Source organism: Eptesicus fuscus, chromosome 13 (assembly GCF_027574615.1).
Source record: "Eptesicus fuscus isolate TK198812 chromosome 13, DD_ASM_mEF_20220401, whole genome shotgun sequence".
NCBI classification, from domain to species: domain Eukaryota; kingdom Metazoa; phylum Chordata; class Mammalia; order Chiroptera; family Vespertilionidae; genus Eptesicus; species Eptesicus fuscus.
In genome coordinates this window covers 81,305,613-81,333,288 of record NC_072485.1, presented here as the reverse complement: position 1 = coordinate 81,333,288, position 27,676 = coordinate 81,305,613, and the positions used below count along the sequence as shown (strand labels likewise).

The following is a 27,676-nucleotide window of genomic DNA, read 5'->3' as shown; positions in this document are numbered from 1 at the left end:
CCCGCCCCCGGGGTGCTCATGCCTCCTCCTCTCGTTTCAGGTCTGAAGCCGCCACAGGATCGGAGCCGTCATATCCCCTCCTTTTCCACTTCCCGTTGCGACCAATAAATAAAGGCCAAGGCCGTTCGTACCGTTTAGGTGTGTGTCCGCGTGCTTTTTCCGAGGCTGCAGAGTTAGGCTGGGCACGTTGTTCAGGAGCGGATGTTGCAAATCTCCTCTTGAATCTCAGGCTTGTGCGGGGAGTTCGGGCGACTTGGCCGGCGTTTCTGGATGGCCGCGCTGCGACGAACCCTCCAAGTGGCCACCCTGGCCGCGGGGACACGCCGCGCCTTGGCGGGTAGGAAAGACGGGCAGTGGGAGGGCAAGGTGGTCTCTTCCTGACCCGGGAGTCTAGCGTGGCTGTCAAAGGTCACGTTACATTGCGTCACTTTTGCAGTGGTTTGACGGAGCTCGGGTGACACGTGCCTTCCGCCCGTGTCCACAGGCTCCCTGGCCGGTAGCTGCCTGGCGGACCGCGGCCTCTGGGATAAGCTCCACGCCCAGCGCCGGCCGGGCAGAGTCCCCACCTTCGACTGGTTCTTCGGGTATGAGGAAGCCCAGGGCCTCCTCCTGCCGCTGCTGCGGGCAGCCCAGGCCGCCTGTCCGCTGCGGGTGCTGGACGTGGGCTGCGGGACCTCCAGCCTGAGCGTGGGCCTCTACGCCAAGTGCCCACACCCAGTGGACGTGCTGGGGGTGGACTTCTCTCCTGTGGCCGTGGCCCACATGAACAGCATCCTGGAAGGTGGCCCAGGCCAGACACCCCTGTCCCCTGGGCACCCTGCCTCCCGCCTCCGCTTCTTGCAGGCTGACGCCCAGAACCTGGAGCCACTGGCTTCCGGCTCCTTCCAGCTAGTGCTGGACAAGGGCACCTGGGATGCTGTTGCCCGAGGTGGTCTGCCCGGGGCTCACCAGCTGCTGTCGGAATGCCTGAGGGTCCTCAGCCCCCAGGGGACCCTGATTCAGTTCTCCGATGAGGACCCTGACGTGCGGCTTCCCTGCCTGGAGCAAGGGTCCCCCGGGTGCAGTGTGACTGTGCAGGAGATGGGCCCTTTCAAGGGCATCACCTACTTTGCTTACTTGGTTCAAGGCTCTCATTAAACACAGAGTGTTGACCCTAGAGCTTCTGTTGGGCGAGGAGAGATGGAGAGAGCTTTGCCTTTGCAAGATGGCTGGAGAGGAAGGGTTTTAGTCCTGGCTGCCGTGTTTACTAACCAGGTGCACCAGTTTTCACTGCCCGTTGACTCACCAGCAAGGAAGGAACAACACCTGGATTTATGGGTATTACGTACATTGATAGCTGAAACCTTTAGCAGAACCAGCCCATAGAGAAGATATAAGTGGATTATTCCCCACCCCCATCTAACAGGAACTTCTAAAAGCAGCAGATAAGAATTCTTCATCCAAATCCCAGCATAGACTGATGTGTGACCCAGTGGCCTAACCTCTATAAGCTCATTTTTCTCACCTGTAGGAGGGAAGATTGCAGAAGGGCTCATAGACAAACCTAAGGTCCTAGGTGAAATGCTGAGAGAGAACAACACCCTCCGCTCCTGGGCGGCAGGAGATGGCGGCATCCCATTAAGTGGCTTCTGCAGACTCTACAGAAGCCTGTTGGATCCCAGAGGACGGATGGGGAGCTTCCTGACACACTGTCCTGGGGGATCCAGCAGGCATCTTGCTCTACCTGTTCCTGCCCCGAGCTGAGTTCTGGATTACAAGTTCTTAAGAGAGATCTGGGGTCCAGTGGGCTGCATGTCCAATCTGGGTTAGGGGAGGGGAGTTAAAGAGCCCATTAGCAGTGAGAAATGTTCCTGATACATGGAACTTTTCAAAATGAACTTGTGATCTTTTTTCACTTTGGGGCAAATAAATGTTTTGCTTTTTACTAAAAAAACATATGAATTGGTGATTTTTGCTTATGAAAAAGGAACAGCCTTAGTTTCCTCCTGAGGAGAAAGGATCTCCCTCCTTGGGTTCTGAAAAACCATGAAGTAGAAGTAGCACAGAGCCTAGCATAGAGGAAATGCTCCCCCAAAAGTTTGTGACCGTGTACAGGTGGGTGAGATCTGCAAGAGAAGACTTGCCAAATGTTAGCTCTCACTGGGCAGTCAGATTTGGGGGGATTTTATCTTTTCTCCCCACACAGCAAACTAAATATTTTAAAATATTAAAAATACATATTAAGCCCTAGCTGATTTGGCTCAGTGGATAGAGCGTCGGCCTGAAGACTAAAGGGTTCCAGGTTCGATTCCGGTCAAGGGCCTTGCCTGGGTTGCGGGCCCGATCCCCAATGTGGGGCAAGCAGGAAGCATCCAATGATTCTCACCATTGGTGTTTCTATCTCTTCCTCTCTGAAATCAATAAAAATATTTTTAAAAAAAATACATATTAAGCCCAGTGTGGCTCAGTGGTTGAGCGTCGACCTATGAACCAGAAGGTAACAGTTCAATTCCTGGTCAGGGCACATGCCCAGGTTGTGGGCTTGATTTCCCTGTGTGGGTCGTGCAGGAGGCAGCCAATGATTTTCCCTCATTGATGTTTCTCTCCCCCTCTCCCTTCCCCTCTGAAATCAATACAAATATATTTTAAAAAAAACATATTAAAAGGCATGACCCAGCTGACATCAGAACTGCCCTCTAAAGTTCATCAGCTACAGCAAGCACCTTGACCTTTCCCTCCCACGTCAACATTTCCTTCACTGTGTTGACTGAACATCGGGGTGCCTGGCACTGCTTAATGCAAGGGACAAACTGAGTCCTGTCCAGAACAGCCGGGTCACAAGGGCTCCATTGCACCTGCCACCCCCTCACCTGGCTCTTCCCTTTGCTGCTGAAGGAGACCTGGGCCCCTTCCTCATCATCAGTAGCAACAGCAGCTCCTCACGTGGCCCCCGGAGCTCCCCCCTCTCTTCGCTTACTCAGAAGCTCCTACCACAACGGAGGGCAGCTGGGTCTTTTGAGAGACAACCTGCATGGGGACAGCAGGGGTCTTGGGCTCACTTGGAGGATGAGCCAGCAGCAGCACACAGGGTGGAGAAGTACTAACCCGAACATCCTGATGACCTTCAACTCTGTCCGTTTCTCCTCTGTCTTTCCAGAGAGGGTTGGTCAGCCTCGGATTTTCTGGATGCTGGAAGGAGCCTGGGCTATCTCTAGGCCAAGGCCCATCCTCGCTGCTCCCTGGCACAAGTCCGTGGCTGCTGATTTTTAGAGTGCAGGGTGGTGGAACTCAGTAGAGTTCTGAACCCCTGCCCAGTACACCCCCCAGACTGCTCCTTGATCTTCTCTGGAGCCTGGCTTTTTAATCACTTCTGAGGAGAGCAGGATGGGCCTTCCAGGGGAGGAAGAAATCCCAAGACTAGGATAAGAGCTTTATTTCTACTCACTCCCTTTCCCTGGTGACACTGGGAAAGGCAGGAGGAATAGCAACAAGGGAATCTGGAGTCAAGCCCTGTGAGTGGAGAGAGCCTTGATGGACTGGGAACGTCCTGATTCCTTTGCCTGCTGGGTTTCCCAAGCTGACATATTTCCTTGTATCTTTTAAGTGAATGTTCATGTGGTGTTTACTATTTTCCAGGAACTGTTATAGACCCTTTATGTATAAACTGACTTAATTATCCAAAAACTATGGCACCGAGACTGTCACTAGCCCCATTCTCCGATGCAGACACTAGGGCACCAAGAACTTACTAGTAAATGATTTTGTCCAAACACAACGAAGAGGGGTTTTCTTCTCCAAACTGGAATTTGGGTATGCTACCCGAAATGTAGTTTTCATGATTTAATAAATATATCCCAAGAGTATATAGCATGATGAAAAATGTAACAAGTTTACTTTAAACACATTTTTCCTTAGCTTTTGTTTATTGCCTTTGAGAGAGAGATCCATTTGTTGTCCCACTTCTTTATGCATTCGGTGTCTGATTCTTGGATGTGTCCTGACTGAACCCACAACCTTGGTGTATCAGGACGATGCTTAACCAACCGAGCTACCCGGCTCAACAAGTTTACTTGTCACCCGTTTATTAACCAGTAAGATAAGGAAGAACTATATAAACACACTCTTCCCAGCGCAGTGCACCGGGCTCTGCGTCTGTGTTCAGAAGTTGAAGGGACGGAAGGGGATGGATGGACCGTGTGTCCAAGTATCTGGATGTCCACTGTGTGCACTGAACCAGCACAAGTCACTGCGGGCGACCACGGAGCACGGGCCTGGCCTCCTTCCCGCTCTTGCCTGCTCCAGCCTCTCCCGAGCAGGAAACTTGGGAACTGGGCAGTGGTAACAGCAGCAGCAACCATGGAGACGCACAGTGGCCGGTGAGCTCGGCGGGTTAGGGCGTCCTCCGATACGCCCAGGTTGCGGGTTCCATCTCGTCAGGGCGCAGACACGAAGCAACCTTTAGTGATCTCGCTCCACAGGTCCCCGCGCTCCGCCTGCAGGGCCAACGCCTTCCGGACACGCTCAGCCTCCTCGGTGCTCTCCCCCTTCCGGGCCAAATCCAGACTTCAGCCTCGGGCGCTCAGGTCCCCTCTAGCCGGCCCTTTTCTATGGTGTCCGCCGTGGGTCGCTCTAGCCCGCGCAGGAGCCGGCGAGACGCGGCGCCGGCCTCTCTAGGCTGCGGGAGACCGCGGTGGCGCCTCGCTGGTCGTGCGGTCGGCGATGGGGTTCTGGCGCAAAGCGTTCATCTCAATCGCGATCCTGGGTGCGTGGGCTGGCGTGGGCTCCGCACTCTTTGTCCTCGTGACCCCGGGAGAGGAGCGGGTTCAGGCGATGCTGAAGGTGGGAGCACTAGGAAAACCGAGGTGGGGTGGGTGGGCAGGCGGCGTAAGCCCCGCGCTTGGGGCCGGAACTGCGAACCTCTCTCCCGCAGGAGATGCCAGGGCAGGACTTACGGAGCCGGGAAGAGGCGGCCAGGACCAAGCACTTAGTGATGGCCGCTCTGCAGGAGGCAGCTGCCACGCCGGAGAATGTGACCTGGAGGAAGAAGTGGCAGAGTGGCGGCGGCGGCGGGAAGTCAGCGTGAGCCGGAACCTGCACCGTGGGCGCGGGGAGCTCCGCTCCGGCACAGGAGCGGGAAGCAGCCTTTCTCTTCCAGGGACCTGGCGGGGAGCCCGGGCTGGGGGAGCTGCCGCCGGGTGAGCACTTCCCCCCAAACCCTGCACTGACTGCGCGTTCCTGTCCTTCTTGCGGGCCGGCGCCATCGGATGTGGTGAACTGAAGGAGCCAGTAAATCACGTTCCCCCATCCAGAAAGCGAGCCGTGAGGTGTGACGCCTGTAAATGTCTCCTGTTGTGGGGTCGGTTCTGTGGGCTGGGATGGCCGCAGACCCCAGTTCCCGCTTCCCAGGGGGGACCGAAGCCCAATAGGCACAGCGATCACGTTTTCAAAACACAAGTCAGGTCATGTGCGTTTGAGTGTACTTTTGGGGGTAACCGAGCGACATTCTCGAAATCAGAACTGCCCTGGAAAAGCTTGTAGCGGCAGCTGCCCAGAGGACACTGGCTCCTGCCGCGCGGTTGGAGCGAGCTCCTAGCACTTAGCACGGGCCGGAGTCTTCCGGGGCCACTAGCCTGGGAGCCCGTTTGCTTGGAGTGGAAGCGTGTTTGGAGTCGGACAGACTTGACTCAGCTCCAGCATGTTACACGTTTCCTCGGAGCCTCAATACTGCTCTGTAAACGGTGATCCTTACCTTAAGGGCGTCATAAGAATCATTTAGAAAAGTGTAGGGCCTGGCAGAGCAGCCTCAGTAAATAGTGGGGTTTCCCCTCAGGGTCTCACTGTAGGTGTCAGTCCGAGTCCAGTCAGAGGATCTACTGGAAGTGAGGTTGCAGCCCCACAGCCAAGTCTATTGCTTGGCGCCCCTTTTGTCCTTCCAGGAGAAAAAGGCTGCTTTTATTACATAAGTTTAGCCAGAACACTAAATACAGAGGCATAAACCCAGATATGAGCATTGGTGCCCTTTTCAACTGCTGGATGAAGTCAGCTGAATACAAGTCATGTGTGACCTTTAGTCTGTTTGTGGCCCTTTCCTAGCCTGGGATTGAGGGGGGAGTCAGCAGGTGTTTGAGGGAACACTAGGGTCAGGTGATCAGCGGCTGTGAGGCAGGTTCCGATAAAGGTGCTTGGCACCTCGAGTTGGGCTCCCCAGGTGTGTGTCCAGGATCTGTGACCAGCTACCTGTGTCAGCTTGGCCAAGTCCTGTGCTTTAGTGCCTGGGCCTCTAAAATGGGGTAATTGTACTTACTCCTAGGTACCAATAGTACCTTCCTACCTAAGTTAATACTTCCAAGGTCACTAATGTTCCTCCATGTTTAGGAATGGCCACATAAAAAATTATCCTTTTAGTAGCTAGTAATTACTGGGGACTTATTTGGTGCCAGATACTGTGCTAAAGCACCTTTTATTGGCATGTAATCCCCACAACAACTCCAATCGACACGTACTATCATCCCTATTTCACTGACGGAAGTAAACTAGGCTTAAAAAATCAAGGCACATGGCTAATAAGGAATCCACGCTTACGCACCACCTTCCCAGAGGAGCAAAAGGTGCTGTCCACTGTACTCTCCCCCCCAAGCATGTCCCCCCTCAACTTGCCCAGCAACTAATCAGACCCAGAAACAAGTCTCCGTTGGAAATGTAAGGTGAATGGCATCTGCTCTAAAAGCACACCCTTTAGTCTTCCTCTGTCTCAGTTTAGTCCCTGCCCGTCATTCAGGAAGGAGTCCGGCACATAGAGAACTCCGAGGGGCTGTTTATTAGGAAAGAGATGTCAGTGCTTTATCAAAGATGAAGAGGTCGGACAGGAGGTGGGATAAAGGCCTCTCAGCTGGGACATTTCTTGGCCACAATGAGGACAGCAGAAGGCACAAGTCCTGAAGACGAAGGAAGAAAACGGATTTAACCACACACACCCACCTTTTGTCTCCCAAATTCCTGGCCTCACACCTTCCCTTCAAAGTCCCTTCTCTTGGCACCCCTTCCTTCTCAGGCATGTCCCCTGTCACACCCAAGTCCTGCTTCAGGTGCCGCGTGTCATACCCAGCTCCTGCAGAGGCCGCTCCATGTCAGCCTCTGAGAAGGCCCGCCGGGGGAAGCCGCTGAGCAGCTGCACGGGGTCCTGGTCCCCGCCGGGCTCCTCCCCTCGGTGGAGCTCCACGTACAGCCTGACAGCTGCCAGCTGCTCCCGTGCCCGGAACGTCTGGGTCAGCGAGGTCCCGTCTGGCAGCCGCACCTGGAGGGCAGCTGAGTGTCACTGAGGGCGGGACCCGGAAGGAAGGAAGGAAGAGAAGAGCAGCGCGGCTCCTCCTTCCTCTCAGATATCAGCGGCAGCATCACCACCACAAGCCCCTCGTGAGCAATCACTGCGGCGCTGCTTCCCTAACCGACGGAGAGAGAGACAGGCTTCCTGCTCCCTCACAACTTAAGATCCCACAAAACTACCTGGAAAAATACCTCATAAATGAGTAAATGTTAGCTCCACAAACAGCTGTGTCACAAAGCCCATGGAAGCACGAACAAGGAGGTAATTGCAGAGTAAGAGGGAGGTAGGGATTTAAATAAGACTGGGCAAGTGAAATTTGATATCATTCCCGAGAGTAGAGAAGGTAGGATTTCAAAAGTCATTTACAAAGAAGGGAGAAGTTTGGCAAAGGAGACAACTGAAAAAAGCTCTGGGCCCTAGCTTTGGCTCAATGGATAGAGCTTCGACCCTCAGACAGGGCCCGGGTTCGATTCTGGTCAAGAGCATGTATCTCGGTTGCAGGCTGGATCCCTGGCCCTGGTTGGGGCTCCTGCAAGAGGCAACCAATTGATGTCTCTCACATTGATGTTTCTCTCTCTGTCTCTCCCCCTTCACTTTCTCTAAAAATAAAAAAAACCCTCGGGTGAGGATTAACTAACAAACAAAGCTCTGGGCAAGGGGCTTTAAAGGCCAACACAGGTCCTAGGTCAGTAATGGCGAACCTATGACACGCATGTCAGCACTGACACGCGTAGCCATTTCTGATGACACGCGGCCGCTAAGGCAGCCGCATGCCGAGGATGAAACATTTGCTGCTCCTGAGGATGAAACATTTGCGAAATAATGTTTTTTCCTCAAAGTGACACTACCCGAGTTATGCTCAGTTTTTTTTTTTTTTTATTATTTTTTACAGAGAGGAAGAGAGAGGGATAGAGTTAGAAACATAGATGAGAGAGAAACATCGGTCAGCTGCCTCCCGCACCCCCCCCCACTGGGGATGTGCCTGCGACCAAGGTACATGCCCTTGACCGGAATCGAACCTGGGACCCTTGAGTCCGCAGGCCGACGCTCTATCCACTGAGCCAAACCGGTTTCGGCTATGCTCAGTTTTTTTGGCGAAGTTTGACACACCAAGCTCAAAAGGTTGCCCATCACTGGCCCAGGAGCAAGAAGAATGAGAATCAGTACCTGGATGCGGCACTGGTCATATTCCCGCTTGCTGGGAGGCTCCTGGCTGGGAGAGGAGGGGACAGAACCTGGCTGGGCGGGTGCGGCCGGCTGAGAACTCACACTGCCACCATACTGGAGGAGGAAGCAAAGCACTCCATCAGGCACTCACCAGCGCAGCCTTCCCTCTGAAGCAGGAAATGGGACTTATTAGCCTCATCCACTTAATTCCTCTTGTCTTCCTAATCGCCTACCTTCTTGGCTCTCTCTGCTTTGTCTCTTTCAATCTTTTCTCGGACTCTTTGCCTGGAATGCCGACAGGAAGAAAGTAGGTCAGGCATTGACAAAGCAAATATTGATTCCTTTCTCAGCTCTTACCCAGCATGCCCACCTGGCTGCTAACTCTTCGGCCTTTTCCCTCCTGCGCTCCTCCGCGGCCCGGCGCATCTCGTCTTCCTGGAGCCGCTGCCTGGCCGCTGACAACTCTTGCCCTTGTCTCCGGCGCTGCCGTTCCCGTTCCAACGCCTCCCGCTCTTCTCTTTCTTCACGCTCCCGCTGTTTCTGGGCCACCAGCTCCAACATCCTGTATTGCCAAACGGAAAGAGCTTAAGGGAAACGAACGTGGAGTGGAAAGGTGAGTTTATAACAAGGGACTCGGAAAACACAAATCCGTGAACGTGTCCCAAAACAAAAGGGAAATGCCGAGAAAGGACAGGGGATGTGGCGTGGCAAGTTCGAGACACTCGGATCAGACTGTGCCCTGGGGAGAGAGAGGAGCAAGGTGACCCTCAAATGCAAGATCGTTCCAGACCATTTACCTCTTAGTCTGCTCCTGTCTTTCCTCTTCACTCAAAACGAGTTTGCCTTCTTCCGCGGGGGACCCAGGTCCTACAAACAAGCAATCGGTATGACCCCGGCCATCCTCCTCGGGCCCCTCCACAGTCACACCGCGCCCCTCGGTCAGGACCTTCGGGGCCACCCTGCTCTGAGGAGGTGGGTTCCCGTCCCAGGACATGTCCGACGGGGGTCGCCAGCGGCTCGTCCACATCGGGGTCGTCTTCGTGCTCCATCAGCCTGGCAGAGAAAGTGGGCAGGGAGGTCGACACTGCGGCTGCCCTCCCAGACCCCCGTCCCTGCCCCGGGGTGGGCGCTCACCAGTCCATCGCGGCCTCGATGCCCTGGTTCCCTGTGAGGGCCAGAGCCTTCTCCCTGGGGGCAGAAACACCGTGATAGCGCCCGCGAGCCATGGTGACGGTCAGGCTGGGGCGCGGAGCCTGAGGCCAGGCCGGGGGGGAGGCCGGACACGCCCGCGACCCCCGCGGGCCGGGGTTGGAGGGGCTCCCTTACGCGCGTCCCCTGGGGAAGCCCATCTCGATGAGACTCTCCAGAGCCGTCAGCTCCGCCATGACGCCGCCAACGCCGCCTCCGCGGGGACCTGGGGGGACGAGAGGGAGGTCGGGGGTCAGTGAGGGGCGCTCCCGGCCCGCGGGCAAGCCCGCCCCCCACGGACGGCCCCGGCCAGGCGTTCGCTCCCTCACCCGACTCCGGATCCGCCGCGGACACTGCCGAGAAGAAAGCGGAGGGGAAGTGGAAGTGCCCGGATCTGTTTGGGTCACGTGGCGGCGGACGTGGACGGGGGCCGCCGAGAGTCAGAAAGCACAAGCCTGACCCTTCCGCCGGGACCGCGCGGGGCGGGAGATATCTCGCGAGAGTCGTGAAGAGCGAAGAGGCACCTAAACAAACCCCCGCGCCTGACCGCGGTGGGTAAGGGGGTGCGGCCCAGACCCCCGTGGGCGGACCTGGACGGGCACACGACATGGTCCCTTGGGCAACCGGCTGGGAAGTGATTGGCACTGTGTTTGCGGAGCCCTGGCCGCGTGCATGCTCTTTGACCCGCTCCTCTCTCCGGGGAATGGAGCCGGCCTCCGCCCCACTGCCTAAGGGATCTTTGGAAAACACAGCATCTTACCCCATCACCTCCCTGCCTAAAAGCTCCATGCCTTGCCAATCCCTTAGGACAGCGGTCTTCAGGCACTCGGTATGCCCCAGAATTTTTTTGAAACAACACCACCTGACTCGTCAGGGGCACTGACCTCTTTTCCCGTAGGTTGTCAAATTAAAAAATGACAACAGCCAACACAACAATAGCGTCCAGTGTGAATGGATCAAAGTGATAGCTTTTTGGGGGGGAGGGTCAGATCTGCAAAAAACATATTTTTTGGTGTGCTGCAGAATATTCGTAATTAGTGTATGTGTGCCATGAGACGAAAAAGGTGGGAAATCGCTGACTTAGGAGGAAACGGAGTCTGGCTTCCTCCTGCCAGCCCTTTTTTGTTCCAGTCCCATCTGGAAGGTGAGGATGACTCTAGCCCTGTCTTAGGTGCATGGCGAGGCTGTATTGTGTCCATGTGAGCCGTGAGCAGTTGTAGGTTCCCACCGGTTGAGGGTAACTTGTGCTTATTGCAAAACAAACCCTCTCCGTCCTCTGGGTCTTTGCACTACCAGTCCCTCTGCCTGGGACGTCCTGCCTCTTGTGGGCTTGGTCACCTCCCAGTCAGTTCTTTGGACTGGACTCTGGGTTTGCTTTTACCTTTTATTTACTTGAATTTTTGTGAGTTTATTTGAGCCAAACTGATGACATGAAGCAAAATTTCTAATGCTCCCTGGGTTTGCTTTCTGAGGGAAGCCTGCTTTGTCCATCCCAACTCCACCTCCCAGCTCCAGTAATTACCCCATTAAGCATTTATACCCCTGCGGTGTAGTCCTTGTGGATTACTTAGCCCCACTACCTAGGCCCGTGGTCGGCAAACTGCGGCTCTCGAGCCACATACGGCTCTTTGGCCCCTTGAGTGTGGCTCTTCCACAAAATACCACAGCCTGGGCGAGTCTATTTTGAAGAAGTGGCATTAGAAGAAGTTTAAAAAATTTGGCTCTCCAAAGAAATTTCAGTCGTACTGTTGATATTTGGCTCTGTTGACTAATGAGTTTGCCGACCACTGACCTAGGCTATTAAGAGGCAGAGTAACAATAAGTTGATATTGATAATATATGCACTAGAGACTTTAGATGATTAATGCATATTTAATCATCACAACAATCCGTATGATATAGGTAACATCATTAGTTACAGGAAATAGACACAGAAAGATGAGATAATGTATCTGAGGTCACAAAGCTGGTATGTACGTAGCAGAGCTGGGATTCAAAACCTAGTGAATTTAGCGAATGCAGTGTGAGTTCACTAAACCGCTGTGCTATGTTCCCTCTCCATGATGGAGTGAAGTGCATCAGCTTTGGAGTCTGGAAACTTCAGCCCAAATCCTAACTCAACTCACTACATGTAGCTTCAAACCACTTAGAACCTAAACTTTCTCATCTGTAAAAAGGTGATACCATCTCTTGGAATGATCACAAAGATTGAGAATGCATGCAATCTCCCCTTTTTATTGAATTTATTGGGGTGACACTAGTTAACAAAAGTATACAGGTTTCAGCTGCGCAATTCCACAACACATCATCTGTATACTGTATTGTGTAAACATGTCTTTGATAATTAAATAGTTGGCCCTCATTATTTGTAAACTAGAGGCCTGGTGCACAAAACTTGTGCACGGGTAGGGTCCCTAGGCCTGACCCAACAGGGCTGATCGGGGTCTTCTGGCTGCCGGCCTGGGCCTTCTTCGTTCCACACCACCCCCTGGTGGTCCGCACATGTCACAGCAAGTGATCTAACAACTGGTCTCTCAGTCGAACTTCCAAGGGAACACTTTGCATATTAGCCTTTTATATATATAGATGGATAAGTACTGAGGATGCAATAAGCAAAAAAGGCACTGAATAGTGATAAGTGGCCCTAGCTGGTTTGGCTCAGTGGATAGAGCATCAGCCTGCAGACTGAAGGGTCCTAGATTTGATTCCAGTCAAGAGCACATGCCCAGGTTGCTGGAGGCCTGCAGGAGGCAGCCGATCAGTGATTCTCATCATTGATGTTTCTATCTCTCTCCCTCTCCCTTCCTCTCTGAAAGCAATAAAAAATATATATTTTTAAAAAAGTGATTAAGTGTATTCTAGGTAATAACTATCTTCTAAATTTATTCTAAAGGTCCAATAATAAAAGAGTGATTAAGTTGTATGGCTTGCCTCTTTGACCTACTTCCAGGTAAGTACCCTATAGAAATACACTCACAATGTGAGGATGCACAAACAAGGAGGTCCATGGCAAAAACTGGAGACAACTTAAATGTTCCAACAAAGAGCGATGGCTGCTGTTGGTTAAGGAGAACCCTCCGATGGAAAATTATGAATCCTTTAACATAACTAAGGAGGCTGTGAGTTACCAACCAGGAACATTGTCCATAAGAAACAAAGTGAAAAAAAGAAAATGCACTGGCCTGGCCGCGTAGCTCAGTTGGTGAGAGCTTCGTCCCACTATGCCAAGGCTGTGGGTCCCATCCCTGGTCAGGGTACGTACAAGAATCAACCAATGAATGCATAAGTAAGTGGAACCTCAAGTCAATGTTTTTTTCTCTCTCTCCCGTCTTCTCTCTCTCAAATCAATTTTTAAAAAGCCCTGTCTGGTGTGGCTGGAGTGTTGTTCCATGCACCAAGAGGTCACCAGTAAGAATCCCGGTCAGGGCACACGCCTGGGTTGTGGGTTCAATCCCCAATAAGGAGCACGCAGGAGACAGCCGACCAATGTTTCTCTCTCATCAATGTTTCTCTCTCTCCCTCTCTCCTCTCTCTCTCTCAAACCAATTAAAAAAATAAGTAGCTTTAAAAAAATTTAAAAAGAGAAAATAATTGTATTACATAAAGACCTGCTCTGCTATAAGCAATAGTGTTGAGGAGGACGGGAACTTTCACTTTATACTCTCCAGTATTACATGAAATTTGTATGTGTTGCTTTGATGATTTTTTAAAAAAGCTGTAAGACCAATATAAGTGAGGATTATACTCTTTAGCAACATACGACTTTTCTACATCCAATTCACTTAGAAATAAATTCAAAATGATGTATACTACTCTGAGGAACAGGTGTGTGGCTAGGGAGTTGAGAAGGATTATGGAAATGAAATGTTCTCCTTTAACGTTGTTACGGGGGGTACACAGTAAACAAGTTTGGGGAAGAGGAAAGCCCTTGGTGTTCTATTATTATTTATTATTATTGTTTTTAACTGGCAAGCTCGGCCCAGACAGCAGCTTGAGCTGTCCCTCCCCCCTCCCGCCACGTCAGTCATTTATCTCCACCTGCCAGGCCCGGGTGGCTAAGTCAGGTGTGCGCAAGCTCAGTAGCTAAACAAAAGGCAGGAGATGGGGTCCCGGCCCCAAACTTCCACCCTGCGGCAGCTTATTCTCAAAGCCCTTCCAGGGGTGCATGGCAGGGGTTGCTAAGAAACGCCAACAAGGCCCAATGTGGCCCCGGCCTGACGTGTAAGGCCCGTGAACTAAGAATGGTTTTCCATGTTTACAAATGGTGGCATGGTTATATGCGTACCTATAAAATATCTTCCATTTTATCCTCTGGAACCGCAAAACCCAAGTTATCTGCCACCTGATCCTTTACGAAAGGACCCCCTCTTTCTCCTCCTTCCCCAACTGGAGCCACAAGAGACAGTCTGGGAGCCGCAGGAGCTCTCGGGGCGCGGGCAGCAGCGGCCCGCACCTCTCGGGGAGCTGGGGCTCAGTTCGCCCGGCGGGGGCTCCGCGGGGGCCCGGTGCCCTCGGGGTTGGCGGCGCGGGGGCGGCGGGGGCAGCCGCAGCGCTCCCGCAGCCAGAAGTGCCAGGCCAGGGCGCCGCAGCTCAGCAGGGCCAGCGCCGCGCCCACGCCCACGGCCGCGTGGACCAGGCTCAGGGGCCGCGGGGGCACGACCACCCGGCCGCACGGCCCCAAGGCCGGGCCGCCCGCGCCCGCGGAGCCCTCGGGGGCCCGGCCGTCCGCCCCGGGCCCGGGCGCGCTGCTCTCGCCCGCCGCGTTAGCTGCCACCACGCACACGACATAAGCGCCCCCGGGCTCCAGCCCCTTCAGCTCCGCTCGGCGGACGGTGGCGTTGAAGGGGCCGCTCTTGCGGGGGGGCCCGCCGCCCTCCCACAGCAGCAGCCAGTAGCGGCGGACCGGGGAGGAGGGGGCGCACCAGCGCACCTCGGCGCTGCCGTCCTCGGCCGCCACGTGCACGTCCCCCAGGCGCGGGGGCAAGGGCGGCCGCGCGGGGCTGGAGAGCCCGGGGCACAGGCAGGCCGTCGGGCCCGCGCTCTGCAGCTCTCGGCACGGGACCTGCAGGTGGCGGCAGCGGTCGTAGTCACAGAGGACCGCCGGCCCCGGGGTCCGCGGGGCCTCCTCCTCCTCCTCCTCTCCTACGGCTTCGGGGGCCCAGGGCTGCGCGCCGGGAACCCCGGAGAAGGCGACGGCCAGGAGCAGCCACAGGAGGCGGGGCGGGCCCGGCATGGAGCCTGGAAGGGAAGGGGTGGGTCAGGAACGGCTGCTGGGCCCCCATGCCACCCAGGCTCCCCTCCACGAACCCTGGGGACTAGGAGCAACACCGGGGCCGGGAGAACAAAAGGGGCGGGAAGGAGACACACACACTAATTTGTCCACCAGTTTCTGAACAGCCCATGTGCTTGATTTCGGGCAAAAAAAAAAAAAAAAATGTGGTCGGACGGGAGACAGCTGGGTGACCAGCAAGGTAGGAAGTACTAGAAACAGTTAATGAATAAACCAAGTGCTTGGGGCGCGGAGGGGGAGAGCAGGAGGAAGTAGTTACTCAGCCTGGGGAAGAAAGGTGGCCCCCAATCCCAGCTTGCTGCCCAGAGAAAAGATCGAAGTAAAACAAGGATCAGTCAAGGACACGTGCAAGCACCAGAGCTGAGAAGGGAGGGAGAGATGGAACAGAGGGGGAAGGGAGCCCCACGCCCCACCTGTCATAGGAGTCGGGGTCCCTGCCTGTTCCCCACCTTCCGGCTCCTGGCCCCTCCTGTCCCCCGCAGCCTCACCAGTGCGCAGGCCTTGACCAGCGGGAATCTGTGACCAGACCTCAGTGGACGGCAGGCCCGGGGTCTCCAGGAGCACAGGCTGCGCGGTCAGGTCTCCTCTTCAATTTCCACTTGTCTTTATACCCTGACTGTGAGGTCACGCCGAGCCCCCCTTCCCCTGCCCTCCTTTCCTGGTGAGTACCGAGAGGAGGGCCGGTCCCGGCAGAGGGCCTGAGTCACAGGGCCGGGGGTGGGGGAGCCCCATGTGTGCCTTCAGCTGGAGGCTCGGATGCCTGGGTTCTGAAAGGGACTGGAATGTGGGAAGCAGCCAGCAGCTGAGCCAAAGGCTGAAGTCATGCCAGGGACGAGGGACAGGGAGGGGGCCACCTGGCTGGTATCAGAGAGGAAAACAGATGTGGACAGCATGTGGCCCAGGCTACCAAGTGCTGTTTCAGTAAAAATCCTACCACATCCACGGCTGTCATTTCCTGTCTTCTGCCTCCCAGTGGACGGAGAGGGAGGGGTGCCGAGCCCGGAATGATGTAGGCCAGCTCTCCAGACCCGCCCGACACCATCCCACTCCCCAGAGGGAGAGGAGCGTCACGTGGAGGAGGAGGAGGTTCGCCCTCCTTGCCCGGCCTAGGCCCATGGATGAGACCAGCTGGGCCTCGCCCCGCAGAGCGGGTCAGTGGTGGAGCTTCATCCCGGCGCCGGAAGATTGCCCGGCAGTGCCCGGGTCAGGGCAGACCTGGGTAGCGGGTTTGGTCCCGTCGGGCCACGTAGGGGAGGCAACCAGTTGATGTTGCTCTCACATGGACGTCTCCATACCCACCCGCCCCTCCTCCTCTCTCTAAGCATGTCCCGGGTGAGCATAAACACAAAACCAACCACAAAACAGCTGTGCCTGAAACAGGCCAAGATTCGGAGGCCTTTCCCATCTTGGTGAGTGCATTGCCCTGATACCCAAGGTTTGGGCACACGCAGGAATCGACCAGTAGAATGCACGGTTAAGTGGAACAACAAATTGAAGTTTCTCTCTCCCCCTTCCTCTTTCTCTAAAAACAAAAAAACAAACAAACAAACAAACAAAAACTACGAAAGAAGAGTCAGGGAGAGCTGGCAAGAATATCGTTTATTGGGGAGGCCGCAGGCACAGGTCAGGGTCGGGGGGAGGGCTGGAGTGTGTGTGGCACTCGAGTGGGCTCTGCCTGCTCTCAGGAGCTCGAGCAGGTGGGCTGCTGCCGGTGAGGGGCCTGAGGGGCCGCGGAGGGTTCAGAGCGGCCCAGCGTCTCGGGGGCCAGGGCAGGGGCGGGCGCAGGCAGGCTGGCCTCCGTCAGCAGAGCTGCGTCTTCCCAGGAGCCGGAGCCTGGGCAGGAGCGGGGGAAACAAACCCCGAACAGGAAGTCAGATGACCAGGCCCCAGCCGCATGCCACCCACCGCAGGGCCGTGCGGGTCCCTCACCATCGCTGGCTTCCCGCTCTAGCTCTTCCTCTCCACCAAGGGGCTGCGGCTCGGGCTTTTCCTCCTCTGCGGCCACAGGGAGAAAGCAGAGGTGAGCTGCCGAGCTGCCGGGAGGCTGGGAGGAGGCGGGAGGGAGGAGGCAGGAGGGAGGGAGGGGGTGGCTGCGGCACCATACCTGTCCCCGAGGGGTCAGGGCTCTCACCGTCCTCTGTAATGTCCGACTGGGGGCTCGACTCCTCCTGGTCTTGGGAGAGAGGGCGGGACAGGGTCAGGATGGCCGTGTGGCCGCACGCTCCGTGTGAGAGCCCTCAGCCTCCTCCTGGATGGAGCGGGCGCCCTCCCAGCCCCAGCCTCCAGCTCTACCTGGCTGGCGGGCAGCCGTCCTCCCCTGGGCCTCCTTCGGGGACCCGCTCCTCTTCCGGATGTTTACCTGAGGACGAGACTGCTCAGCAGCGGGCACTGACCCCCCCAGCGCCCAGGGCCCGGCACGCCCGGCCCGGCCCACTCCCAGCCGGGAAGGGGCGGGAAGGGGCCGGTTGCCACCTGCAGGGCGAAGCGGTGCTGGGGCCAGAGGCCCCCCCACACCCACTGCATGTAGCCGAAGAGCACGATGACGCTGAGGAAGGTGAAGTTGCTGGTGACGCCGATGAAGGCGCAGGTGACGGGGAAGTTGTAGAGCAGGTACCTGCGGCGGGAAGAGGGGCAGGAAGGAGCCAGCCTCAGCTCTGGCTGCACAGGGAACAAACAAAGCAGACGCACGGAGGCCGGCGGGGGAGGGGCGGGCCGGGCGGGGTGGGGGGCCCGCTGTGTGGAGGGTGGGAGGCACTCTGGTGGTGAGCTTCTGGTGTCTGGCTGCCGAATCACACGCTGTGCACTTGAAATGTTAGGCACCAACATGACCTCAAAACCCACAATCCCCGAGAGGAGGAAAGGCTCCCAGGGAGCTGCTCTGTGCAGCCGGGCGGAGACGTGACCCCCCTGCTCCCTGAGGGCAGCGCACGGAGCCTCCCAGCCCGTCCTCACCTGAGCCCCGAGAAGTGGGCGTGGATGCGGAGGGAGGCCCCGTACAGCTGGACGCGCTTGCTGTGGACCTCGATGATCGCTCCGGTGGTCGGCACGTACTGCGGGGTCGGGGGGCCCCATCAGGCCAGGATCCGGATCCGGCTGCTGTCAATCCCAGGCCCGCCCACGTCCAGCCTCCCGGTCGCTGTCCCCACGATCGCTGTCCCCCCAGACCTAGCCCGGCTCCTCGGGGAGAATGCCGGGAGGCCGTCCCCCGGCCCTGCCCGCTCACCGAGTTCTCTCTGTACTCCGGGTACAGCTCCACCTCCAGGAGCTGCTTCTGCTCGGTGAAGCCGAAGAGCAGCAGGCTGGAGAAGACCAGCGTGTCCAGCATCTGCAGCAGGTCCGAGCGGTAGTGCAGCATCACCTGGGGCGGAGGCCAGCGCGAGTCAGGCAGCCGGTTCTCCGGCCGCCCGCTCCCGTCCCCGAGCGGCTGAGGACTGCTTCTTCCCCAGGTCCCTGCCCCTCACCTTCTCCTTCTCCTGTGCCCGCCGTCTTGACCCAACCATTTAAGTGCGTGCTGACAGCCCTGCCCTGCCAACCACGTCTCTGTCCCAGCACCTACCTAGGTTCAGCCTCCACTGTCTCGAATCTACCTCCCCCCGATAGCTCTATCGCCCCAGCAGATGGACTCCAGGGCGCCATCTGAAACTGTTCCCCAGGCAGACATTTAGGGATTTGTCTCATGACGTGGTTCTGTTGATAAGAATGGAGCCGATGCCCAGATGGTGTGGCTCAGCAGTTGAATGTCGACCCAGGAACCAAAAGGTCACCAGTTCGATTCCCGGTTAGGACACATGCTCAGGGTTGCGGGCTCCATCCCTAGTAGGGGTGCATGCAGGAGGCAGCTGACTGACGATGTTTCTCTCATCAACGTTTCTATCTCCCTTCCTCACTCTAAAAAGCAATAAAACCATATTAAAGAAAAAAAAAAAAAAGAAGAATGGAGTTGTTCCCTAGCCAGTTTGACTCAGTGGATAGAGCGTTGGCCTGTGCACTGAAGGGTCCCGGGTTTGATTCCAATCAAGGGCACATGCTTGGGGTTGCAGGCTCGATCCCCAGTAGGGGGCGTGCAGGAGGCAGTCGATCAATGATTCTCTCTCATCATTGATGTTTCTCTCTCCCTTCCTCTCTGAAATCAATAAAAAAATTAATTAAAAAAAAGAACTGAGTCGCACATTTATTGAACACCTACTATGTACTAACAAGCACTTTACATTTCCTCGTTGAACCCTCATAGTCTTGCTGTGAGGCGTTACCCTAACATGGCGTACAATACTTGACACGCACGCGGTTACGTTGCTCCAGCTGGTATGGTTTCTGAGTGAGGATCTGGGCCCCGGTCTGTCTGGCTCCAAGGAGGCCCGCATTCAGAGCCGTTCTCTTCAGATTTTACCCCAAAGCTGGACAATGCCACCGGGCACGCCAACGCCCCTTCCCCACCTGCTGTGCCTGTGACCTCAGGGCGAGGTGTTTGCTCCTGAAGGCCTGCCCAGACACCCCAACATCTGATCCTCCTCCACACCCTCCCCCCGGCCACCAGCACTTACGGAGCGAGAAGAAGTGGAGATGATTCGGCCGCCTCGGGTGTAGCAGGAAATGGTGACCAAGAACATGCCCAAATCTTGATTCACGGGGGACTCTGGCAGCTCAAGCTCTAAGGTGACGCGGTACGGCTGTCCATACATCAGCACCTGCCGGAGGGAGCCAGCCCCGTCTCCTTTCAGAACCACGGAGTTTACATTGTGTGGTCCCTCTCCCCGCTCTGCCCCACGGCCCTGGAGGGCCGGCACCGGCCTCGCAATCTCCTTGCAAGGGCGTGCTGCCCCCTGCTGGCGGCTGAACCCTTCTCACCTCCGCGATCTGAATCGCTCTGCTAGGTTCTGGAAAAGGCTGTCACGTTTCTTTTCCAAAAGTGAACCAGCGTTGCCAACTGGGCCATCTGTGACTCAGGCCTGTCCCGGAGGCCACTGCCCGCCCCCAGGGCCCATCCTGCCTGCACTTACACGATTAATTAACCAAGTGCCAGAGCGCCATCTCCCCAGCCAGCTCTCGCACGGCCCTCGTGCCCTCGTCACCCCAGGCCATCTTTTTGTCATTCTGGCCCCTTATCTCGGTCGGTAGAACCCTGAGAACACTGAGTGGGAAGGCTTCTTCTCGGGGGTTAGCCTCAAAATGTTAGACTTGCCTCCACACACACCCTAGTTTCCTGACCATCCCCATACTCCTCTAAGCCTGTACACTACTTCCTATAGCGCGCCCTCCACAGGGTGAATAAAGCTTGTCTGTCACCAAGGAGGGAATGGATTTTCTTTATGTTGAAACACCGTGCAGCCGTGCAGCCGTAGTAAACCAGCTCAGAAGCTGGATGTGGCCCCGAGGGTGCTCTGAGCACTTTACCACAGGGTAAAAGGTAGAAGCCGCTGATCCAAGTCTATACAGATTCTTATTTTCCGTTTGAAGTATCTTTTGAAAAAAAAGGATGCCAGGAGATTCCTAACCCCCTGTAGAGGTCAGATGAGTCTAAACCAGTGGCTTCACCGAATTCTTTGAAGTATTAAAACAGTTCTCTGGGTGGGTTGGAGAGTGACTGTTAGCTAATGGGTATGGGTTTCTTTCTGGGGTGATGAAAATGTTCTAAATCTGACTGTGGTGATGGCTGCCCAACTCTGTGCATACACTAAAAATGACCGAGCTGCCCATTTTAAGTGAGTGCATTATATGTCATGTGAATTATGTATCAATCAAGCTGTGTGTGTGAATGCATGTGTTTTTTACCATCTAAATAAATGTCATCTCTGAGCAGATCCACGGAATCTAATACCAGAACCTGTGACCGACTCCATGCCCATGTTCCTTTGTGTCTGGAGGCAGGTTCTCCCCTTCCCTCCTGTCCCCACAGTGTCCACCCTTCTTTAAAAGGTCTACTTTGAGCCTATCTCCATGTCTCACTGACCTCTCCAAGTCTTCACAAATTCTTCTGAAATGCAGAACCTGCACCTTACACTAGCTATTTAACTCGATGTATAAAAGCCCACCAACCCTTCGGGTTCTCCGAAAGCAGGACCACATCGTCTCTTTTCAGCGAGGTGTTCAGCATAGAGTAGACACATTATTTCTTCCACCCAATACGTTCGTTCACTCAAAAATGTTTGCTGTAAATGTCAAACTCGCGGCTGGCAGGCCACATGCCTCGTTTACTTAAATGAGGCATAGGACCCGGGACTCTTCAGTCTGCAGGCCCGATGCTCTGCCCACTGAGCCAAACTGGCCAGGGCCTGAGGCTTTCTTTATAATCTGCTCTGTATATTCCAGTTATTAGTATTCCCGGTCAGGGCACATGCAGAAGGCAGCCCATCGGTGATTCTCTCTCAACACTGATGTTTCTATCTCTCCCTCTCCCTTCTTCTCTGAAATCACTAAAAATATTTTAAAAATAAAAATAAAGAAGGATGTGTTGCCATTCTGCATTTCTTGGGGTTTCCAGGTTAGTTGAAATCATACTGGCATCTGGCCAGTCCTGTGGCACAGTACCCTTTGTAATGGCAGATTGCACATACTTGTCAACAGTTTCATAATTTTATATTCAAGCTTTCAAAACTCTTGTGTGGATTCCATCCTAGTCCAGTGAAATAGCTGGTTTGATCATTTAGGTTCATTTCGATTTAAAACACATCTCGTGTACACATATGGACTGGCTGAAACAATCTAAGGAGAACATTGCTAACATTTGCAGGAAAGAACAATCCATAAAATTTATTTAGACTCTAATTTTTCTTTAACTTCCCTTTCCTTTTTTTTTTTTAATTGAATTTATTTGGGTGACACTGGTTATTTTCTTCCCTTTTGTTGAGAGCCTTCCTTTCTTAGTCTCTATTACTCAACCCCTGTTCTCCAGCTCTTTCTCAAGTCTTCCTTTTGATTTCAAGTCATCAAAGCTCTAATGGAACCTCTCTTCAGCTTCCATACTCACCCGATCACGTCCACCCTTAACTAGGGACACATTAGCAACAGGGAAGGAGCAGAGGTAGGCGGTAGAGGAATCACAGTCGGTCCTAAATGAGAATGAGGATGACACTGCTAAGTTATGGAGTCTGCCTTACCTGCCTGCACCCCTTGTTGGCCCCCTAGTGCTCCCTCCTGTCCCCCATCCCTTCTCCCAGAACAGGTACCCTCCTCTGTTAGAGATGGAGGAGAGATGCAGCCAACAGATTCAAGTGCTTCTCTCATTCTCTTTCTGCGGCTTCAGCGTATTTCGCCTCATAGAGCAGACATGCGTAAGTGGGACTCTATGGACACTTCATTGGAAAGTTTCAGACTTAAGTGTTTCTCACATGGAGAGCTTCATTCCCACCCCCAGATTCTGATTCAGTAGTTCTGGTCTGGGGCCCAGTTTGAGAAAACTCCTTTTTAAGAGGCTCATGACCACCCCCCCAACCCCCCCCGCCAAGTTGTAGGTAAAATTGCACATGGGCATGCGTGTGCAGCATATGGGTGGGCATGTTGATATGTTTTTATGGCAAGAAGAGCCATAGCGCCCAGTTGGCGTGGTTCAGTGGTTGAGCATTGACCTATGAACTAGGAGGTCACGGTTCGATTCCCGGTCAGGGCACATGCCCGGGTTGCAGGCTCGGTCCCCAGTGTGGGGTGTGCAGGAGGCAGCCAATCCATGATTCTCTCTCATCATTGATGTTTCTATTTCTCTTCCTCTCCCTTCCTCTCTGAAATCAATAAAAATATATATTTAAAAAAAAAGAGCCATAGTTTTCATGATATTCATAGCTCCTTAGAAATTATAGCTTATAATCAGGGACACAGACAGGAAGAAAAAAGATTTTGGACCATTGACCTTATCAGCATCTCCTGACTAGCCATTGCTAAGACAAGGGGAGAGAATCTGGCAGGGTCTGTGAAATGGGAAGGAGTTTACCTATCCAGCCACCTGTTTCCATCATCTCTGCTGTGCAGCAGACTGCTGGGAGCGGAAGTGACGTAAAAGGCAAATGGCTGCTTTCCTAACACTTCCTCTAGTAAAGGCCAGGTTAGCTCTGAGATGACCCAAGGGGTTGGCTTGTTTCAGAAGTCTCCTGTGGCCCAGAGAGAGGTCGGATCCAACTGACTCATAATGACACGCAGAGAGACAGTCTAGAAGGGTGTTGTTTTTTAAACCTTTTTCACCAGAGGTACAACTAGGAACCTCGACCCCCATCAGACCTGATCTGCTTTTTAGCTTTGGGCTGTGATAGGTAAGCAGTCATGTGAGCACACTGGGCCAGTTCCCTCCTCTGCAAATGAGGGATGGAGCTGAATGAGCCGTAAGCGGCCTGCAGCAGTTCTCCCACAGGGTTCCTCTCTGACAGACCCCGCTCACCTGTAGTGGAAATGCACGGGGCTGAGGTGGCTGACGGTCGGCATGTAGGAATAGTAGAAGGAGCCATAGAGGAAGACAGACACCCAGAGCAGGAGAAGGATGGTACAGAAGAGCACCCCAAACTGCAGCAGCAGCTTGCGGGCACGGCCTGCCAAGACATGGCCCACCTCCTGGGCCCATAGCAAGGCAGGTACTGGGGGGTCATTGACCATGGTAAGGGGTGCAGTGAGTCTGGCCCCGGGTTCAGGCTTTGAGTTCCTAGCTGTTCTGCCACCTGGACGCCACCCCTGGCCATGGGATGAAGCAGCTGGTGGTTCCTGGAAAAAGACAGAGAGGAGGAAAAAATGGCTTCTTTTGGAGGGAGGTGGGGACAAAGGGACAAGGTTACTGGGTGGCTTTGAAGAACCAGATAGAGCAGCGTCTTGGTTTCACATGGCCTTTCTCCAAATGACTGTTTTCCAGCCAACATCCCTTCCCTTTCCTCCACTGCGCTGTTCACGCCCAGTGCCAGGGCTGGCTCAAACTGGTCCTCCCGCCTCCCGATTCCGGGACAGGCCGCCTTCATACTCGCTCACAGCAATACATAACACAGAGGGTGAGCACCTTAAGATTAAGGCGCTTTTACACACACGATGACACTGAATCCACACTGCGGGGTGGCTGCCCAGAGAGAAGGTGCGACGCGCCTAAAGTCGCAAAGCCAGACCCAAGCAGCAGCCGAAGCGCAGTCACAATTGAGTTTCTCCTTTCCTGGAGCTGCTCTCGCTCCCTGACGGGCCCGCGCCCCACGCCGGGCAGGGCGTCCTGCAGACGGTGGCCGCTCCCCGCCAGCCCCCTCCCGCTCGCCTGGGGGCGCGGCGGCCCCAGCCCCCACTTCACCCCACCGCGGTTCAAAACAGCAACTCGCCGGACGCCGCGGCTCAGCGGACTCACCAGCATCGCGCGCTGCCTGGGCAACGGCGAGAGGGACTTCCGCCTCCCGGGCACGCCCCGCCCCCTTCCGCCGACAGCCAATGCCGTCCGGGGGCGGGGCCTCGCCCGGGGAAGAGCGCGGGGGGCGGGGGTAGGCGCGGGGACGGAGATGTCGGGACTGCGGGGCTCCCACCAACGCGCGCTCCGCGCTCTTCCTCCCCGCAGTCCGTCATCCTCCGGTTAGCGGGCTTAAGGGGACAGGCGCCTCCCCCGTCCCAAGACAGCCCCGGGCATGTTGTGAGTCAGCAGCATCCCCTGGGCCCGCCCCTCCAGGCCGCAATCACGGCCCTGCGCCCACACCTTCACCCGGGCCCTTTAACGCCCCCAAAGTGGGAGAGGCGGCACCCAGCTGGCGTTGACTCGGTCGCCGTCCACAGCTCTCGGGCCGGGAGGTGCCCGAGGCAGAGAGCACTCGCCGGAGTCGCAGTCTGCAGGGACCTGCGCGTCTGGTGCGCGCCCCGCGCTCTGGCTGCCCCAATCCACAGAGTGGTAGCATTTGGGGCCCGTGTTTTGCCTCCAGCGTTCAAGATGCGTGATCGACCTCCTCTGACCCTAACTCTCCCTCAGAGTCCCCGCAGCGCATCAGCCAGACGAGGCCTTGGAAGGCGGCACCTTCTATTCTGTATGTCTGTTCACCGGAGGGAAAGGTCAATGTTGTGGGATCTTTGCACCCCCGCAGCACCAAGCACAACGATGCTGACGTGGGACGTAATCTCTCAGACCAATAACCCCCACCCCACCCCAAAGCCCCTTCTACCTCCGGAAACACCAGGACTCTCCCCCGCACGGCCCCCTACCTCTACTTTGTCCGATGCTCCGAGCCGCTCTCTGCACGCCTCTTTCCCCCCAGATCCTTCTCTTTGGTCTGCCATTTCTTTAGACAGTTTCCTGAGGTTCCTCGCTGCTCCTAGGTTTTCCGCTCGCGTCACTTGTGGCTAGAACATGAAGTGGCGATCTAGAAGCTAATACCTGTAGCTCATCACATTTTCCTGGAGATGGGGAATGGAGGGTTCCTGGGAGAGAAACGAAGATTCACGTGATAAATGCTGGGTCAGAGCAGGGGGAGGAGCGGAGGATGGGGGCGACTGCCCAGCTGATGTCAGATTTTCAAATGAGCAGGGTCCCCCGCAGCCAGTCCCCGCTCCACTGCAGGGGCTGTCATAGGTCCAGACCACCCGTTTGAGGGGGGAGTCTGCCTGGGCTGCAGCTCCTGGGGGCGGGCCCTCGGCCAGACTCAGGATGCCTACCAGGCGGGAGGGGCAGGTGCTGAGACAGGAGCGGGGCGGGCGGGGGGGGGGGGGGTGCGCAGGGGCTGCGGGCAGAGCCAGGCTCCCCCGCGGGTCCGGCACTTGGTACGCTCCAGGACCGAACCGCTCCTTCCAGCATCCTTCGTCCCGCAGGTACCAGCTGTCGGGGCAGTGCCTGAGCTCAGGAACTGGGACCAGCCCTCCGAGGAGCACTGACCTGCCCACCCGGGGCCTCTGTGTTGGCAGCTTCTGCGCCAGACGCTTTCAGCTGCACCTCCCGGCAAGGTGGGGCACCCACCCACCCCCGGCACAAGGCTCTGGTGCCCCCCACTGACCCCGCGCCCCAGGCCGCCGCTGCCTGTGGCCTCAGGTGAGTCGGGAGCATCTCGCTTTCCCCCTTGGGGCTCAAGGGGGCAGGTGGGGACTGGGTACCCTGCCCATCAGGGCGGGGCTCCTTCTGGCTGAGGCTTTCCGAGCGGGAACACATGGCTCCACGGGCTGAAACGCCTGAAGTCGTGCATGTTGGGGGGTCGGTGTGGCCCAGGCCATGTGGGAATCTGGGGAGCATCTCACCACCCCGCTTCATTTCCTCAGCGGAGGGCGACAGGGGTGGGGAGGCCGCTGGAGGATGGGGATGGGGATGGGGATAACAAGATATTGGGCACATGACCCCAGCCCTGAGGGTGGGTGAGCGAGCCTGGAGGGGCCTTCAGTGGAGATTGCTCTGAGCTGCCCCTCCCTCCCCTCCAGGATGAAAGGGGAGACCCCTGTGAACAGCACCATGAGCATCGGGCAAGCCCGCAAGATGGTGGAGCAGCTGAAGATCGAGGCCAGCCTTTGCCGGATAAAGGTGGGCGGGATCCTGGGTCCCCCGCGGGCCCCGCTGTGCGGTCGCTCCCCGCCCCGCAGGGTCAGGGATGCTGTTCCCCTGGCCGCCCTGAGGCCGGGCGGGGCCGGCTCTGTGCCAAGGGGGTCCCCGGGCTTCTGTGGGGGGCGAGGCAGGGAAGGCGGTCCGCGGGGCCTCGGGGTGCGGACAGCCCCGGGCCTGGTGGCTACAGCCCCTCCCGGTGCCCAGGTGTCCAAGGCGGCGGCAGATCTCATGTCCTACTGCGACGCCCACGCCTGCGAGGACCCCCTCATCACCCCCGTGCCCACCTCGGAGAACCCCTTCCGGGAGAAGAAGTTCTTCTGTGCCCTCCTCTGAGCTGCCCGTCCCCGCAGCCCCTGCTCCCCGCAGCCCGCGTCCTCCTCCTCCTCCTCCTCCTCCTCCTCCTCCTCGCCCCGGCCTCACCTGGGCGGTCCCCGAAGCACGAGGCCCGCCCTCGCCCCGTTTCCCCGCCCGCAGGGCGCCCTCGGCCCCGCCCCGCCCCGCCCGCCGGCCGCCGGCTCCCGCCGCTCCCCTCGGCGACCCGCTGACCCTGGAGAGAGGGGCGAGCCGCGGGCTGGCTCCCGCCTCACCTGGAGCTGTGGGGAGGGGGAAGCCATTTGCAGAATAAAGTCACCCAGAGTCTCCGAGGCACAGCGCCTGTGTCCGCGGTCTTTGGGGGGGCTCATCAGTCTTGGGGGGCGGCCGTGGGAGGCTGCGAGGCCGGGGACAGGGCCCGTCCAGGCGGGTCCGACGCCGTCCGGGACGGAGATCGGGGGGTGGGGGTCGGGGTCGGGGTCGGGGGGGGCAGGCGCGAGTGGAAGAATCAAGTTACAACCGACACTCGGCGGCTGCGGGAGACGCGCGCGGGGCGGTGGGCAGCGAAGGCAAGTGAGACAGAAAACACGAACCGAGTGGGTCTAGGGAGTCGGGCGGGCGGCCGCCGACGGGAGGCACCGGGGAGGGAGGGAGGAGCCCGGCGCCAGTTCCTGCGGGGAGGCCGGCCTTGCTTCTAAGATGGCCGCGCCCACCGGGCCCCGCTCCAAGATGGCCGCCGCCATGGGCCCCACGTCACCGCGTCTCAGCGCCTCTCGGCCGGCCCCATTCTTAAAATGGCGGCCCCGGGCGGCTGGAGTTCTCAACATGGTCCCTTCCGTGCTCGTCTGGTCTCAAAATGGCTGCCCCGTCCTCGCCAACTGGATCGCCTCTCGTGCCCACCCCGGGGCCGGGCAGCCGACGCCCCAGACCCGGGGGGAGGCGGGCGGGGGCTGCAGCCCGCAGC

General features: G+C 56.6%; 6 protein-coding genes across 15 annotated transcripts; 3 read left to right on the top strand and 3 right to left on the bottom strand.

Annotated features, from left to right (window-relative positions):
• Positions 1–74: 74 nt before the first annotated feature.
• On the top strand, positions 75–1,933 carry CSKMT (citrate synthase lysine methyltransferase). Its single transcript, XM_008160740.3, has 3 exons — positions 75–138; positions 230–337; positions 485–1,933. Exons 2-3 carry the CDS (start codon positions 271–273, stop codon positions 1,135–1,137), a joined length of 720 nt encoding a protein of 239 aa, XP_008158962.2. The 5' UTR covers positions 75–138; positions 230–270; the 3' UTR covers positions 1,138–1,933.
• Positions 1,934–4,589: 2,656 nt separating this feature from the next.
• Positions 4,590–6,263, top strand: LOC103303737 (ubiquinol-cytochrome-c reductase complex assembly factor 3). Its single transcript, XM_008160739.3, has 2 exons — positions 4,590–4,818; positions 4,910–6,263. Exons 1-2 carry the CDS (start codon positions 4,699–4,701, stop codon positions 5,060–5,062), a joined length of 273 nt encoding a protein of 90 aa, XP_008158961.2. The 5' UTR covers positions 4,590–4,698; the 3' UTR covers positions 5,063–6,263.
• A 510-nt stretch (positions 6,264–6,773) lies between these two features.
• UBXN1 (UBX domain protein 1) lies at positions 6,774–10,069 on the bottom strand. Its single transcript, XM_028137916.2, has 10 exons — positions 9,988–10,069; positions 9,797–9,884; positions 9,605–9,658; positions 9,417–9,523; positions 9,268–9,337; positions 8,841–9,032; positions 8,704–8,755; positions 8,471–8,584; positions 7,081–7,273; positions 6,774–6,914 (listed from the first exon to the last, which is right to left on the bottom strand). The coding sequence occupies exons 2-10, from the start codon at positions 9,853–9,855 to the stop codon at positions 6,865–6,867; spliced, it is 891 nt and encodes a 296-aa protein (XP_027993717.1). The 5' UTR covers positions 9,856–9,884; positions 9,988–10,069; the 3' UTR covers positions 6,774–6,864.
• A 1,797-nt stretch (positions 10,070–11,866) lies between these two features.
• On the bottom strand, positions 11,867–15,530 carry LRRN4CL (LRRN4 C-terminal like). 2 transcript variants are annotated; one of them, XM_054724858.1, is made up of 3 exons: positions 15,437–15,530; positions 14,112–14,896; positions 11,867–14,080 (listed from the first exon to the last, which is right to left on the bottom strand). In XM_054724858.1, exon 2 carries the CDS (start codon positions 14,889–14,891, stop codon positions 14,130–14,132), a length of 762 nt encoding a protein of 253 aa, XP_054580833.1. In that variant the 5' UTR covers positions 14,892–14,896; positions 15,437–15,530; the 3' UTR covers positions 11,867–14,080; positions 14,112–14,129. The 2 variants fall into 2 exon arrangements, with proteins under 2 accessions (XP_054580833.1, XP_054580832.1); XM_054724857.1 differs by having other exon boundaries at positions 11,867–14,896.
• A 998-nt stretch (positions 15,531–16,528) lies between these two features.
• On the bottom strand, positions 16,529–27,412 carry BSCL2 (BSCL2 lipid droplet biogenesis associated, seipin). Of its 7 annotated transcripts, none has more exons than XM_028137907.2 (12): positions 27,306–27,412; positions 25,080–25,295; positions 23,311–23,627; positions 21,913–21,994; positions 19,490–19,633; positions 18,172–18,306; positions 17,901–17,998; positions 17,421–17,562; positions 17,241–17,307; positions 17,053–17,121; positions 16,878–16,943; positions 16,529–16,781 (listed from the first exon to the last, which is right to left on the bottom strand). In XM_028137907.2, exons 2-12 carry the CDS (start codon positions 25,152–25,154, stop codon positions 16,630–16,632), a joined length of 1,347 nt encoding a protein of 448 aa, XP_027993708.2. In that variant the 5' UTR covers positions 25,155–25,295; positions 27,306–27,412; the 3' UTR covers positions 16,529–16,629. The 7 variants fall into 7 exon arrangements, with proteins under 7 accessions (XP_027993708.2, XP_027993707.2, XP_054580894.1 ...); XM_028137906.2 differs by lacking the exon at positions 27,306–27,412 and adding an exon at positions 26,988–27,074; XM_054724919.1 differs by lacking the exon at positions 27,306–27,412 and adding an exon at positions 26,988–27,074 and having other exon boundaries at positions 17,080–17,121.
• GNG3 (G protein subunit gamma 3) lies at positions 24,368–26,733 on the top strand. Of its 3 annotated transcripts, none has more exons than XM_054724921.1 (4): positions 24,368–24,904; positions 25,776–25,899; positions 26,280–26,379; positions 26,605–26,733. In XM_054724921.1, exons 1-4 carry the CDS (start codon positions 24,811–24,813, stop codon positions 26,731–26,733), a joined length of 447 nt encoding a protein of 148 aa, XP_054580896.1. In that variant the 5' UTR covers positions 24,368–24,810. The 3 variants fall into 3 exon arrangements, with proteins under 3 accessions (XP_054580896.1, XP_054580897.1, XP_054580898.1); XM_054724922.1 differs by having other exon boundaries at positions 24,835–24,904; positions 25,683–25,899; XM_054724923.1 differs by lacking the exon at positions 24,368–24,904 and adding an exon at positions 25,649–25,682.
• Positions 27,413–27,676: the final 264 nt, after the last annotated feature.